Below are 15,504 nucleotides of genomic sequence, written 5' to 3' on the forward strand. Positions count from 1 at the left end.
GTTTTTTCGCGCTCCGTGACCGCGTTTTCAGTTCGGAGGCTCCTCCCGACCTCGTGGCTGTTTTTCGGTGACTTTTTTGGCAACCTCGGGACCCGGCGGCGCTGCCGAACCCCCTTTGCGGGCGGAGCAGCGGGCGGGGAAGGGCAGGGAAAGAGGGAGGGAAAGGAGGAAAGAGGGGAGGGAAAGGAGGAAAGAGGGCAGGCAAAGAGAGAAAGAAGGGGAGGGCGGCAGGGGAAGAGGGAGGAGCGGCGGCGGCAGCCCGAGAGCGGGGCAGCGCCGGGCGGGCGCCGATGGGCATCGGGCGGCAGCGCTGGGCACGGGCGGCACCGGGAGCACCGGGAGCACCGGGAGCCCGGCGCTGAGAGCGGGGCGCTGACGGGCTCGGACGGGCTCGGGGGTCGCGGCGGAGCCCCCCGGGCCGGGGCGATGCTCCCCTGCAGCCGCTCGCACTGAGCCGGGGCCGGCCCGTGCATGGCCCAGCCATGGAGGTGGTGGACGAGACGGAGGCTCTGCAGCGCTTCTTCGAAGGTAGACGGGGGGCACCGCCAGCCCGGGATTCCCAGCCCCGGGATTCGCCGGGGTGCCCCAGAGGCAGCGCGCCTTGCGGTGGGCTGGGTGGGAAGGGAGCTTGAGGCTCGTCCGGTGCCTCCCGCTGCAGGGACACCTTCCACTAGCCCAGGTTGCTCCAAGCGCCGTCTGACCTGGCCTTGGGTACTTCCAGGGATGGGGCAGCTACAGTTTATCTGGGAAATCCATTCCGGGGCCTCAGCACCCTTTACACCCTTCCGAACATCCCGTCTAACCCTCTTCTCTGGCAGTGGGAAGCCATTCCCCCGTGTCCTGTCACTCCGTGCCCTTTGTCAAAGTCCCTCTCCAGCTCTCCTGGAGTCCATTTAGGCGCTGGAAGGGGCTCCAGGGTGTCCCTGGAGCTTTCCCTTCTCCAGACTAAACAACCCCAGCTCTCCCAGCCTGGCTCCATACCATCCTATCCCTGTCCAGCTCTGGAATGGCGCAGATCCCTGTCCCAGGGCACAATCCAGGGGCAGCTGTGCATCCTGCAGTGCACACTGTGCGTGCCAAGCTGGATATCCTGGGAATTGTGTTGTGCCGTGCGTTAGATTCCCACTGCGACTCCAACAAGGACCTTGGAATGTCCCTCACCATCCTCGGAGCAGGAGCAGGTTCATGGCAATGCCTCTGCCTATGCATCCCAGATGTTTTCTGGAGCTGGGATCCTTGTGGACACTGCATGACTGCGGGTCACTCTCCTTCCCACCAGGGTGGAAAAGTGGTCAGGAAGAGAATTGGCCTCTGTTGGATGAAATGTGGCTGCTTGTGGCTGAACTGGGATGTGTTGTTGGGAGCCTGATCCCGTTGTTGTTCCTGTTCCCTTCCCTGCTCTGGCCTTGGCACGCTCTGCTCTTCCTTGTGGAGTGGTTGCTTCCTTCTCTTTCCCCCTCGTTGCTTTGTTTCCCTCCCTTGTTTTCCAGCGGGTCGCTTGCCAGACCGAGGTTTAGTTGCCATGGGCTGTGTCCTTTGGGCTGAGCCCCTGGCATGTGGATGTGCTACTTGAGGGAATAATACCCACCCTCCATTGCCCCAACAGCTCCTGGGGTGGATCCCGATCTGTGGGTCAGCTCTGGAGCTGGGATCCTCTTTGGAGCAGTGGCATTGTGCAGTGAGCCCCAAGAGGCAGCTGGGGCAGGCCAGTGGTGTCCCTGTGGGTTCTTTGGCTGGTGCAAGGATTTATCCTGGGAAGTGAGACCAGAAGATGCTCTTGGCAGCGAGTGGAAGCTCCAGCTGCTTCCCTCTCTCAGCATCCATGTGATCTCTCAGTGAGGCATCTCTTCTTCAAAGGAAAAAAGCACCTCCTGTTATTTCCAGCCATGATCCCAGATTCCCAGGAGCCCCAGGATTAGTGAGGATGGGAAGCCTCACCACGAGGGCTCTTATCGGCAGCTCCCAGCCCATGTTCCCTGCAGGTTTCCAGGGTTTCCTTTGGTTTTAGGATTTCTCGTGGGCCAAACTCCTAAATCCTCCTCTCCCACTTCCCATCCTGGGGGTGCTGAGCTCCTCCCAGGAGTCCTGCACAGCTCTGGCTCAGCATCCCAATGTTATTTATGGTCCAGCTCTGTCTCTTCAGCTGGAGGCATGGAATTTCTCCCTCTCCCCAGACCATCTTTATTATAATGTGGAGATTTCTTTATTTTGCTATTTCCCTGTTCTTTCTGGGTGCTGGGGGTGATCCTGCTCGAGCAAGATGACTCCAAGAGATCCCTGACACCCTCAACCGTCCTGGGATTCTTTCTCTCTGATTTCCTCCTTTCTTTCTTTTTTCTCCCTTTTCTTCCCTCTTCCCTCCTCCTTTCTCCCTTTTTTCTTCCTCTTTTCTCCCTTTTTTCCTTTTCCTTTCTCCCTTTTTTCCTCCTTTTTTCTCCCTTTTTCCTCCTCCTTTCTCCTTCTTTCTTTTTCTCCTGAACCAAAACCATCCTGTCCCTGTAAAAATCCAGGATCAAGGAAACTGTGCCTGAAGGGTATTTCTTACCCTCAGCTATAAAAGCCTACTTAAAATCTCTCTGAGCCAAATATTCCACGGAGCACAACTTTGTTTGGGCAGCTCAATCCTTTTCCCGCTGTTATTCCAGAGCATTTGTTCCAACACAGAGCTGGAGGGGGGAAGAGAAGAAACTTTTACCACCAGGAATTGCTGCTCAGTTTTTTTCCTCTTGTGCCTGGTTTAATTGTGGTGCTCCATGGAATTCTGAGGCCAAACTGATCCTCTGGTTTTTTTGGGAGTGAAGGTCAGGGCCTTAAATCACGGCATGGAGTTGGATATACTCTGGAATCTGGCCCTCCTGAGGAATTAATGGTTTTTGGATGTGGTAAACAATAGATCTGTTGGAATTTAATAATTTACATTAATAAATTAATTATCCCATCACTCCTTTAAAATTTATCATTGAATTCCCATCATAAGGAAATAATTTTCTAACTTATTTTTCTCTCGGAGTGAAATATTTTCTTCTTCTCACGGATCATCCCATCCCTGAAGAGATTTCTTCCTGTAGGCTGAGAACCCTGGAGTAATTTGGAAATTCTCATTCCTTTGCTTGGCTCTGATTTTCCCAGGATCTGAGCCTACTGTAAGCAATCCCAAAAAATTTAAGAGGAATCCCTGAGCCCTTGGTATTTCCCAGTGTCAGACAAGGATTAACTAGGCTCCTCATGGAGGTGTTTGGGAGTGGGGGCTGTGCTAGTGGAGCTGGGGAAAAATTGGTGCCTGTGATTATTCCATATCCTGGAATTTGGCTGGTCCCATCTGCAGAGCCAGGCTTGTTTTGGGAAGCAAGTGCTCCCAGAATCTCAGGTCTGGTTGGTGCCTTCAGTTTTCTCGGCTGTAAGAAATGGACGTGGATTTTCCTAAGTTTTCCTTGGTGTTTGCTTGGGCAGGATTTCTTTATTTTCCTTGAGTACCCTTTATCCCTTTATTTTCCCTGGGTATCCTTGTTTTCCTGGATAACCTTATTTCCTTGTGTATTTTTGTTTCCTGGATATCCTGTTTTCCTGGATATATTTCTTTCCATGGATGTCATTGTTTTCCTGGGTACCCTTTGTTCTGGGTGTCCTTATATCACTAGATATCCGTGTTTTCCTGGATATATTTACTTCCATGGATATCCTTGTTTCCCTGGGTATCCTTGTTTTCCCAGATATCCTTATTTCCCTGGAATATGGCTGTCTGCCCTTTGAGGGTGAGATCTGAGGCATGTAAGGATGGAGAAGCAGGAAAATGATGGGAAAGATCCCAGGCTTTGCTGTGGTATCTGCTCTGGGATGGGCTAGGGAAAAGATGTATTGGGAATAACTTCACGCTTTCCTGGGATGAAGGTGTTGGGAATGCAATCCTGGTTTTCCATATTAAGTGTCCTCAAGCTGGGCTTCTCCAGTGTTAGGAAGATTTTTGTTGTCCTCAGGCACATGGTGGAATTTCTGAGATTGTCCTGAGCGGGGCCGGGAGCTGGATTTGGATGGTCCTCGTGGATCATCCCTTCCCAAACTCTGATCCATGTGTATGGAGGTGCCCAGGGCCATCCTGCTGAGGAGAGCTCAGGCAAAAATCCTGGAGCAGTGAGCGTGGGATGCCAGGGGAGTCTGGCAGGGGAGGGAAAGGAGATTTCCATGGGTTTGGGGAGTGTTCCTGGAGCGTTTGTGTTTGGATTCAAAGGAAAAGGAGGGAGTTGACAGCGTCTGACCCTTGGCTGGCATCCTGCTCCCAACCTTTCCCTTGCTCCCGCCCGCCCCTGCCTCAGGGAAACGCTTACGCCACAGCTCAGCTATTTGGGATCCCTCTCCCGGCTAATTTACGAGATAAGGGCTTGGGGAAGAATGTACAGCGGGAAAGATGTGCGGAGCGGGGCGGCGGGGGCTGGGAAGCGGGGAATTCGGGAAAGGAACAGAGGGAGGAGAGCGAGCGCTGGACATTGAGCAGGTTTGGGGTCGAGGTGGAGCTGGGAAGGACAAGAGTTGGTTCAGCAGAAGGGGAAGATTTCCATGAAGGTTTTCCAGCAGCTCCACAGGTTTTCATGGAGTACAAGTGGCTGGAACGCTGGGAATGTTGTCTGTGGAGCAGCCGTGTGTGCACAGGAATCGCTGAGCTTGGAGTGACCAGGAGTGGATGGTTTTGCCTACGGGAATGTTTAGATATGTGTGATCATGGAATCCTGGAATGGTTTGGGTAGGAAGTGACCTTAAGGATCATCCACTTCTTCCACTATTCCAGGTTGCTCCAATCCCCAACCACCCTTGGACATTCCAGGGATGGGGCAGTCACAGCTTCTCTGGGAAATCCGTTCCATGGCCTCACCGCCCTCCCAGGGAAGGATTTCTTCCCAGTATCCCATCTAAACTCTCCCTCTGTCCTCCACAACTTCTCTGGACAGCCTGTTCCCATGTTCCTGGCATCGTTAACACTCCTGGTGATTTGATTATGGAGCACTTGGTGCCTGTGAGGAGTAAGTGTCTCCCTGCAGGAAGAGGTCTGGAGCATTTCCCTATTTTTCCTGGATGAAAGAATATGGAATACTGGAGCTGAGATGATGCCAGGACAGCTGGGATTGCCCCTTGTCCCCCATGCTGGACCATAAGGGAAATTTAGTGGTAGTGGGAATGAGTGGAGAAGGAATTTGCCGGTCAGGCTCTTGCTGGTGTAAACCAGCATATCCATGAGAGTCCAGGGACTGCTCCCTAGTCTTCCTGTTGCTTTGGGATGTCTTAAGGCTGCAAGCTGGGAGCAGAAAGAGCAGGAGGACAGTGGAACCTGTGGGGGTCTGTCCTGGTGTCCTGGGCTGGACACAGAAATGCAGCTGCACAGATCAGCACATCACTTTTCATGGAATGCCTTTTAAAAATGGCTCTTCTGGGGCTTCCTGCTGGCTCATCACCCACTGCCTGCCCCCGAATCCATTTCTGAGGTGTGATGATGGAGGGAGCTTTTCCCACACGGGGCTGCTGTGGCAGGGGGAGAACTGTCCTTGGGAAAGCCCAGCACGATTCCCGGCCGCGGGAGGAGCGGCGTGGGGATGGGGCGGCGGCGCAGGTGACAGTCACTGCGGGGCCGGGCTGGCGCCCTGGGAAGGTAAGAGGCTTTGCCCGGGGCTCTTTGGGAGCCGGGAGTCAGCCCGTGCCGGAATGGGCCCGGGGAAGCTGGTACAGCACAAACACATGACCATCCCTGCGGGTAATCCCCTCGCGGTCCCAAATCCCAGCGCGGAGCCCCGGCCGCCTCCCCGGCCCTCCCACTCTTCCCCGAGGGAATAGAAAAACCAGCAGGCAGCAGCAGCCCTGGGAGCTGGAGGAGCTGAGCTCAGGGCATGATGACACAGGGAGAGAGCAGGGATACAGCGGGAGCTTGACATCTGCTCTCACCATGCTCAGGATGCGCTGGATCCGAGCAGGTAACAGCACGGACCCCCCAGCCCTTCCATGGCTTGCCTTGCTTTCCCCTCTGCCTCTCCATCTCTCTTCCCAGTGGGATTGTTCCTGGTTCTCCTCTCTCTTCCCTCTGTTTGAAGCTTCCCTGCCCACCTGGCTTGGTCAGCCCTCAACAGGAGCAGGTGACGTGAGGATGCTGCTGAGTTCAGCTTTTATCCCAGGGTCTGAGCAGAGCAGGGAAGAGACAAAATCATTCCCTTGAGCTCATCACCACACCCTGGTGGCATTCCTGGACACTGGGGGGAAGCCACATCCATCCCAGTAGGAGATTCCTGGAGTCTCTTCAGCCAAAAGACAGACTCATCCTCATCCGCTCCTCAGGGAAAGGCTGATGCCAAACACTTCCACTTCTGGCATGGTCTTGTGATGGTTGTGCTGATGCTTCTCCCTCCCATTTCCCCACAACTCCTTTATCCTGGACCCCAAAACTCCTTTATCCTGGGAAAAGGGCAAGAGACATCCAGGTGGAGTGAGGCCAGAGAGCTGTTCATGAGAAGGTGGATCCTTAGAGCCTGATAAAGGACAGGCTGGGATTTGGAAAGACGATGTCAGCACGAGGCTCCACGCGGAGGAACTCTGCCTGTGTCCTGAGGAATGCCCCTTCCATAGGCTGGTGCCCTGGCAGCAATGCCCAGACCCAGACAGGGAAAAGCTTCAGGAGGAGGTGGCAGTTGGGGCGGGTTGGAGGGAGCCGTGCTGGAGGTGTGACCAGGATGGAAAAGGTGACACAGAGACCTGGCTGAGCCAGTGCGTGGGATGGGGTGTGGAAGCACTGCTGCATGCAGGGATATGGGAAAGGAATCCTGGTCAAGGAGGAGCCTTGGGGTGCTGGATGGACAGGTTTCCCTCTGCTTCCTCACCCTTCCAGGACAGGGTCATCCCAGCTGCCAGAAGGAGAGAATTAAATGGCTCCCGGGCATGGTTATTTCAAAAAAAGAGATGGGGTCCTGCTCTGCTTTCCCTCTTCTGGATAGGAGCCTTATGGATTCCTCCTGATGGGAATGGCTGGAGTGATCTGGTGGTGAGGGTGGTGGAACAGGCTGCCCAGAGAAGCCGTGGCTGCCCCATCCCTGGAAGTGCTCAAGGCCAGGTTGGATGGGGCTTGGAGCAACATGGAGTAGTGGAAGGTGCCAATGGCAGAGTGGATGATCCTTCCAGTTGCTTCCAACCCAAGCTATTCCAGGACTCCATGATCCAGAGCTGGAAGCTGTGCTAGTAAGGTTCAGGTGAACCCATGGGCACTTCCCAGCCCATGCCTTGGCATCCCTCTCGTGTATCCCAGCCTGGGAATGGTGTTGCTCCAGTACAGCTTTGCCACCCTTGCTGGGGAACCCTCCTGCCTCTTCCCAGTGGTGTTGCTGATTGGACTTTGCACTCTCAGATAAGAATCCTGGGACACTGAATGTGCCTGAGGAATGATTAACCAGCGTGTGCCGTGCCAGAGGACAAGGGAGCAGCTGTGGCTGGAGACACAAACAGGAATGGTCTCGTGGCTTTTAGGGTGCTCCAGCATCATTCAGGAGAAACAAGCCTCAGCATGGGGCATTCCAGAGGGATACCAGGACTAGGGATGGACAGACAGGGATGAGACAGGAGCAGAGAGCTGGGGAGGTGTCCTGCTGCTGTGGAGGTAGATGGCAGCTCTGAGAAGTGGAAGGTGGATTGATCCCTGGAAGTGTCCAAGAGCAGCCTGGGCTAGTGGAATGGCAGGGAATGGATACTGGATGAGCCTTAAGGTCCCATCCAACCCAAACTACTCCAGGACTGTATGACTGGACGCCACACTTGGCTATCCCTTACATTTTCATGGATATATCCTTTTATTCCAACTGACTGGCATGCTTGGCATGCCCTTGCTTACCCAACACACCCTTCTTCTCCCCATTCCTCCTGCACAGCAGGACATGTAATCGTGGAATTCTTTGGGTTGGAAGGGACATTAAAGATCCACCCCCATCCATGGCATCTCCTCCCTGATCTGGTGGTGCAGCCCAGGATCCCGCACTCCAGGCCAGCTTCCAGAGGCACCTGGAGTGCGTTTAAGGCACATTTGAAGGAAAAGCCTCCTTCCCGAGGGAAAATGTAACATGACACTCAGGGTCCACCACTTATCTCACTGAACTTTGGCTGCTTTGGGGCTGGTACTCCAAACAGGGAGAGGGAAAGGTGGGAAGAGTGGCCAGACCTGGCTGCAAACGGAGCAGACAGAATTCTTGTGGAATTCCCTGTCCACAGATGTTCCCAAGTGTGAGCACTTGTGTATTTCCCTGTTTTTTGGGGTGGTGGGGAGGAGAACTGGTTGGAAAAGCCAAGGCTGGAGTTTTAAACAGCCTCAGAGTGCTTGGATCCAGCCTGGGTGTAAAAACCAGGCATTAAAGGAATTTTTGCTGGGATTAATTTGATTTTCCCTGCTTTCTTCCATAGGGTCTTTGGTATCACCCCAACTTTACCATGGAGTGGTAAATTGTTCTGGTTTTCCTACCCAAGTAATTTGGTGGGGGGGAGACAGTGCAGAGGGCATGGGATGGGCATGGAAGAGGATTTTTGGAAGACTCGGGTGGGATTTCCAAAGAACTGGAGGTTTCCTTCATTGATTTATAGAATCCTGGAATGGTTTAGAGTGGAAGGGACCTTAAATACCATCTTGTTCCTTGGGCAGGGACACCTTCCACTATCCAAGGTTGTTCCAAGCCCCGTCCAACCTGGCCTTGAACGCTTCCAGGGGTTGGGGCATTCACATCGTTTATGGCTTTTACTCCCGAGTGCCAATTGCTCGAAATCCACATAAACAGGAAAGCAAACATCTTATCAGCCTCCTGGATCTTGGCTTATCTCCTGTGTTATGACAAGCCAGGGTTTATGGACATTGATTCATGGAAGCACTAAAAAGGACGCTTTGACTTTATTGAGAATGAAACACCTGCTTAAGTAAAGGAAAGCCTGGAAAACTGAGCCTTGTAAGGGCCATCAAACCTTTTTACAGTTGGCTGCTTGCTGATAATGCGGTCAGTGCCCCTCTCCTGAACAGACATGGAGTTTTCCCAGATCAGATCCCATCCATCCCAAAATCTGAGGAGTTCTGGGCAGGGGAGGATCCTACTTGTCCATGTCCCCTCTATTCTCGCTTGCTTTAATTCAGTTTTTGGGAAGAGGTATTGGAATTGAGAGGTTGATGTGTAGAGAAGGCCAAGCCTGGGCTGAACAGGGCTTGGAGTGACCTGGACTAGTGGGCAGTGTCCCTGCCCATGGAAATGGTGGGACTGGATGATCCTTAAGGTCCCTTCCAACCCAGCACCTGCTGGGTGATCGATGATATTCCAAAGCTCACCTTGCAGTGTTGAGGAGCCAAAGGGATACAGGGAACAGCCCTGTGAGGACCTGCAGGCTGGGAACAGCTTTCACAGCCTGGGATGAGGAGTTTAGATGCTAGAAGTTGTGTTGGTGTTCTCAGGAAGAGGAGCTGGACAAACTCAACCCAGTCCAACGGGAATGTCGAGGTAGGGACCTTTCCTACTTGCTGGTTTTTCAGCACACGTAGTGTGGCTCTGGACATCCATAGGGCATGGATGCAACAGGTCAGGAATGATCACTGAGAGGGATTTTTACAGGATTTCCAACCTGTAAAAAGCTGGGTTTAAGTTGGAAAGCCCTGCAGGAGCATGGAATCAAACCATTCCCCGTTCTCATGTTGTTAAGGTGTTTTTCCCTCATTCCCAGTTGTGTTGCAGCAGGAATTAGCTCTGGAAGCTTTTTCCCAGTGCCACAGAGAGTTTATCCATGAGATTGAGGTCACCATCCCCATTTTGCCAGGAGAAAAGGCTTTGCCACCTCTTCCTTTCTTGTATCTGTATAATCCCTTGCAGAGGCAATGGAACAGAAACAAGGGGCCAGGAATCTTGGGAGTTTCTTTATCCCATTTGAGCAGAGATCGTGGAATTTGGGAATGATTTAGGTTGGAAAATGCTCCTGGGATCATCCAGTCCAACCATTCCCCTGGCACTACCGAGACCAGCACTATCCCATGTCCCCAAGTGCCACATCCACACAGACTTTAAATCCCTCCAGGGATGGGAACTCAACCAGTGGAGCCTGTTCCAGTGCTTTGCAACTCTTTCCATGAAGGAATTTTCCCTAATATCCAACCTAAACCTCCCCTGGTGCAATTTGCATTTCCTTTTGTCCTGTCCCATATTCCTTGGAGCAGAGCCTGACCCCCCCACCTGGCTCCTGTTAGGGAGTTGTGGAGACCAAGAAGGTCCCCCTGGAATGTTCTTGACCCTGGTCCCATCCTGGGGGTCTCTGCTAGGAAAATTCTTGTGCCTGGTGTTTAATTTGGAGACAACTCATTCCCGCCTTCCCTAGGTACCTCCTGATCCTCTCCTCCCCATGGCACATCTTCAAGCAGCGTGCCAGGACCCTTCCCTCTGGATTTGGGCCTCTCCAGCCAGCCCAGCACTTTGAAGTGATCCTGGGAACACCCAGGGAGTGGGTGGGATGGACGGGATCCAAGCAGCACGTTTGGTATCTTGGCTGTATTGTCTGGGAAGTGTTTGCTAAATCCCTGGAGCAGGAAATATGTTCCAGGATGGCTCAGAGTTGGTCAGAAAAGGCAAACAAGGGGGGTTTTTTTAAAGAAAAGAAACCTCAGTTCACTGTGGAAAGTGGATGTGGGAATAGCCAGCATGGCAGTAATCCCTAGGGAATTTTGGGGTTTCAGTAATGAGTTAAATTGTGTAGAATCCTGGAATGGTTTGGTTTGGAAGGGGCCTTAAAGACCATCCAATTCCAGCCCCTGCCATGGGATCACGGGGACAGAAATGACAGCCCTGGAACTGTTCCCCTTTTATTGGTCTTGTTAAACCCTGGGAAAAGTGGGATCCTCCTTGGGTGCTTTGTGCCACATGGCTGAGGAAGCTTTTGACACCCCTTGTGATTTTCTTGGGAGACAATCCTGGAGCAAACATCCCAACTGTGTGAGCAGCAGGAAAGTCCCAGTCACCCAGCACTCCTCCTTGTGAAAGATCCTTGGGGGTTGCACAAAACTTGGGATGGCCCTTCCCAAACCCTGGAAAAAATCCCATCTAGATAAATCGCTCTGCTTTTTCTTCCCAGTCTCCTCTGGAGATTGTCCAGCCTGGACAGACCTTGGTGCCTCCCAGCTGGAAGGGAGGGAATGCTGTGTCTGATCTGGACACAGTGTTCCTGGCGATGCTTGGCTGCCTCTGCTCCTGTGTCCTGGTGCTGTTCCATTCTTCATCTCCCTCCCTAAGGATTGTTTTGTGCTGGGGCGGTTTCCAGGAGAGGCAGCATCTCTCCAAATCCTGAGTTATCCCGAGTTCCCTGTGTGTGTGGTGTGGATGTCTTGGAGTTGGGCTGATCGTAGCTCATCCTGGGTCTCTAGATTCCCTGAGAGCCCTTCCAGAGCCACAGTGTTACCCTGCAGCGAGGTCAGTGTCCAGGGACTGCATCCCTGAGTTCTTTCCTTGGAAGTAGAAGAACAACGGGATCACAGCTCAGGATCTGCCATCAACTTTGTCAGCTCCTTGTGCTTCCTTGAGTGTTCCCTCTCCTGGTCACTGCTGAGCATGGGAAAGCTCTGGGCAGCTGGATCAAGTCTCTTCTTGGTGCTGGTACGTAGCTGCTAACTATATTACTCATTTTTTATCCCTTCTGGCAATAATTCACTCCGAGGGAATGGTGTGGGATATGGACCTTCACCACCATGGCAGTGTCCAGCAGCTCGTGCACGTTGTGTAATCCTATGGAAAATGTCCCTCCTGTCCCCCCAAAGTTGCAATCTGGATAAAAGAAGGTCAGGTGAGGCCCCTGAGCAGAAGGGATCCTCAGGAGCTTTTCCCCATCCCCGTTGTCCCCAAGGATGAGGCCAGATGAAGTGGCCTCCTCCGGTCCTGTTGTCCCTGCTCCAGCACCCTCATCCCAGGCAGGGAGATAAAGGCGTTGTCTCCAAACAAACAGGGCAATGTGCCCCCCTGGGCAGGCACCTTGGAGCCTCCCAAATGGAGCCGCTGTTCCTGCCCTCGGAGAGCATGAATGGACAAGCGCGGCATTGACGGCCGCGGGGACAGGGACAAACGCGCCTCTGTGTCCCCTCTCACACCTTCCCCTCCTCCTCCTCGGCCCCCGTTCTCCCAGGACAATGGCTCCATCCATGCCAAGGTTCACAGCTGGCAAGGGTGGGGGAAAGGCCAGGACAAGGGTGGGGAGCTGCCAGGAGAAAGGGATGCAGGAGGGAGATGGGCTCTGGTGAAGGGAGATGGGGGGAAATTCCAGGAGAGAAGATGTTCAGGAAAGTTTGGGAGGGAGGATCATCCTTTCTGCCTCCTTTTCCTGCTGAGCTTCCCAAGGAACATGCCTATGGCCTGCCATGGCACAGCAGGATAATTTCCTTTGGCTCCTCACACTTCCTGTGCCTTGGGATATCTCCCACCCACATGTTGTCCTCTTGGGAATCGGGAATGGAGAGTGTTATCTCCTTATCCCTGAGTTTGGGGTGTTTCCCAGGGCCTTGTCCACCTCATCCAAAGGTGCTTTTGCCAAATATATTCGGAGTTGTGGGATTGTGTAGGAACAGAGAGAGCTCTCTAGGGACCAGGGAGATGCTGCTGCCGCTGGACACTGGATATTCAGGGAATCCTGGAATGGCTTGAGTTGGAAAGCACCTTTAGGATCATCCCATTTCAACTCCCTGCCATGGGTTCGGTTGTACTTCCCACCAGGCCAGGTCATTTTTCCAAGTGTTTTGCCGCTGGAGCAGGCTCATGCAGGTTGTTGCTCCTGAATCATTCTGGAGACCCTGGAAATGCTCTTTTCTCCCTGTGTCTGGGGGTTTGGCTGAATCCCACTGTCCTGTATCCCTGTCCCTGATCGCTGCTTTCCCTGCATCCTGCCCTGCCTGGCATGGGATAGTTTCTTGAAGAATGCAGAGGGGTTGGATGTGAGGGCAGGGATGCTGGCTGGGAGCTCACCAAGAACTCCCAGGAAGGAGGGGGTCAGGTATGGGTGGGCTGGGAACAATCCTGATCCCTCCATGGAGAAGGTCGGGCAGGGTGTGTCTGTTCCAAGCCCGTATCCATTACTCTGTTGATCAGTTCATTTTGGTTCCATTACAACCAAATTCTCACAAACCCCCAAATCCTTACCCCTCAGTTTGGTGTTTTCATTGGGATCTTATCCCACAGGTCCCAGAGCTCATCCTTGGCTGTGTTTTTGGCGTGGAAGCAGTGGGAATTCGGACTTTGTGGTTTTTGCTCTGGTAGGAGCAGGGTATGCAGGAGCTCCCCCTTAACTTTGGAAGGACAGGGCTGTCCCTAGGGATGGGCTGGCTAGGGAATGTCCCCAGGATGGGACACAGGGGGTGGATGAACCTCAGCATTGCTTGGGACAATCCCACCTTTTGTGATGGGAAGGGACGTAGGCACACTGGGATGTGTAGGGACAAGAGGTGTCCTAATGCAAGGGAAACTGTTTAAGGATGATATTGCTGGGGAAAGCAAAGGATGACAGTAATGGGATGAGGAGGGGCTCTGGTTCAGAGAAAAGGCCTGGAATCCCCTGGAAATGCCTTGGACAGCCGGGACTTGGCTCTGGGGTGGTCTTTGGGGAGCTGTGGGAGCGCTGGATCCATGTCCCACTCCGGAGCCTCTTTTGGGGGCTGGTTATCATCCCAGTCAGGTAATAAAGAGCATTAATTAAGCAGGAATGCTGGGCTTGGATCCAGGGGGAGCCAGGGGCTCCTCCAGGGTCACCAGAGGGGATGGAAGCAGCCCAGGGTTGGGCACATGGGGCAGTAGGGACGTCATCCCGCTGTTCCTTAGGGAAGCAGCTGTGCCCAGGTGTGCAGCCCAAGTCTCTGGGTTTGCTGGGGTGGCAGGCATGTGAGGGATGCTCTTCCCAGCTGGAGCAGCTTCTCCCTGCGTGGCAGAGCCGCCCAGGGTGGGCAGGAGCCGCGAAGCCGAGCGCTGGCCCCGCGGCTCCCCGGGCTTAGGCGGTGTTTGGTTTGTTTGCCACGGCCCGGATTCCTGGTGCTCGCGGCCAGGCCGGCAGCCAATCCCCCCGGGCCGAAGGATAAACACGGCAGCAGGAGAAGGGGGTGAGGAGCGGCGCGGGGCCCCGGGAATGTGCCGATGCTGCAGCCTGGCTCGAGGATTGCACAACCCTCGGACACGGGGATGAGCCCGGGATGTGCCAGGGCTCTCGGCCTCGCCAGGTACCGGCACTGCTGCGGCATCCTGGTGGAGCCTCACCTGTCAGGAATCCATCCTCATCCATGTATCCCACTGCTGCTCCAGCACGTGCTGGAGGACCTTTAGGAGAGGGACCACATGGAACCAGAAGCTCCTGGGCTCTCCTCATCCTACTCCACCCTGCACCAGTTTGGATATTTTATCACCTCCCAGGCTGCTCCATGCCTCAGTTTTCCCTGAAAATTCTCCAATACGTGGCTTCAATGGCATGGGAAGCTCTGGGCTTGGCACAGCCTCTTCTCCTCCTCCTCCTCCTCCTCCCCAGTGTCCCCCCACCCCTGGCTGATGTTCCCCAGCCCCTGCGGAGCGCTGACCTCGTCATCATCTCCAGCTTCCCACATCTGGTTCGTGTTAGCGCATCCCGGGATGAAGTTCTCCAGCTCTCTCCCTTCCTCCCACCCCCAGGTGACCCAGGCAGGATTAGGGGTGATTTGAAGACAGGCAACAGAGTAGAAATTGGAGAGGGAGGGGAGACTGTTATAAATAGAAATTCCATAAACTTCTCAGCCTATCACTCCAGGAAAATTCCGGGTTAAATCCCTCAGACCTGTAAATATGACAGTTCACGGAGGATAACTCCATTAACTCTTTCCAAGCCCTGTGGCCCCGTGCCCACCTCTGGGAGCACCCAAAACTGGGATAAGGAGCTGGGAAGGTGCTGCCAGGAGGGATGAGCCGGTCGGAGCAGGGGCAGGGAGGAGGCAGCGGGGTGGGAAGCACCTCCTTTGGGATGTGGAGCATGTTTGGAAGTTTGGGGAAGGCAGAGAAAACCAGTCCAAACATTGGGATTCCTGACATTCTCACACGTCCGGGGGCCTCAGCCGCCCAGCTCTGCTCACGAGGAGGGTGCTGAGGGTTTTAACTTCTTGTTCTTCAGGCAGAGGTTGGGGATTTTTGGGATCGCTACGGCTCTTTTCCCAGAGAAGGGTTGGGAAGTGGAGCGGCGACATGGTGGAAAGCAGGGTAGCAATGCCAGAGACAGGAGGATGTAGGGACCTGGCAGGTTTGGGATGGATGAGCTCAATGCTTCCCTGGGCTCTTCCATCTTTCTTTGCTGGGATGAGATGTGGGAGCCTGTCCCGTGCGGAGCCATGTGGGTGTTGAGCTTCCCTCCTTGGTGGCTTCCCACTAATCCCCACTTGGGAGGGGGAGGGAATGCCAGTGCCGATGGGATCTCGTGACTGTGGAGCAGCATTAGCTTTTAATTAATCACCTAAGCTGCCTTTGGTAAGAGCCTGGCTGCATGGAA

The 15,504-nt window shown here is 53.9% G+C and overlaps 1 protein-coding gene across 5 annotated transcripts in view; it reads left to right on the forward strand.

Annotated features, from left to right (window-relative positions):
- The first annotated feature begins 248 nt into the window (after positions 1-248).
- The window catches only part of MYRF (myelin regulatory factor), a 43,703-nt gene continuing 28,447 nt past the window's right edge, over positions 249-15,504 (forward strand). For all 5 annotated transcript variants that reach the window (XM_056492431.1, XM_056492427.1, XM_056492428.1 and 2 more), the window contains exon 1: positions 249-528. In XM_056492431.1, the coding sequence (XP_056348406.1) occupies positions 483-528 (46 nt within the window). In that variant the 5' untranslated portion in view covers positions 249-482. The remainder of the gene's footprint in view (positions 529-15,504) is intronic.

This window comes from Oenanthe melanoleuca, chromosome 5 (assembly GCF_029582105.1).
Source record: "Oenanthe melanoleuca isolate GR-GAL-2019-014 chromosome 5, OMel1.0, whole genome shotgun sequence".
Taxonomy (NCBI): Eukaryota; Metazoa; Chordata; class Aves; order Passeriformes; family Muscicapidae; genus Oenanthe; species Oenanthe melanoleuca.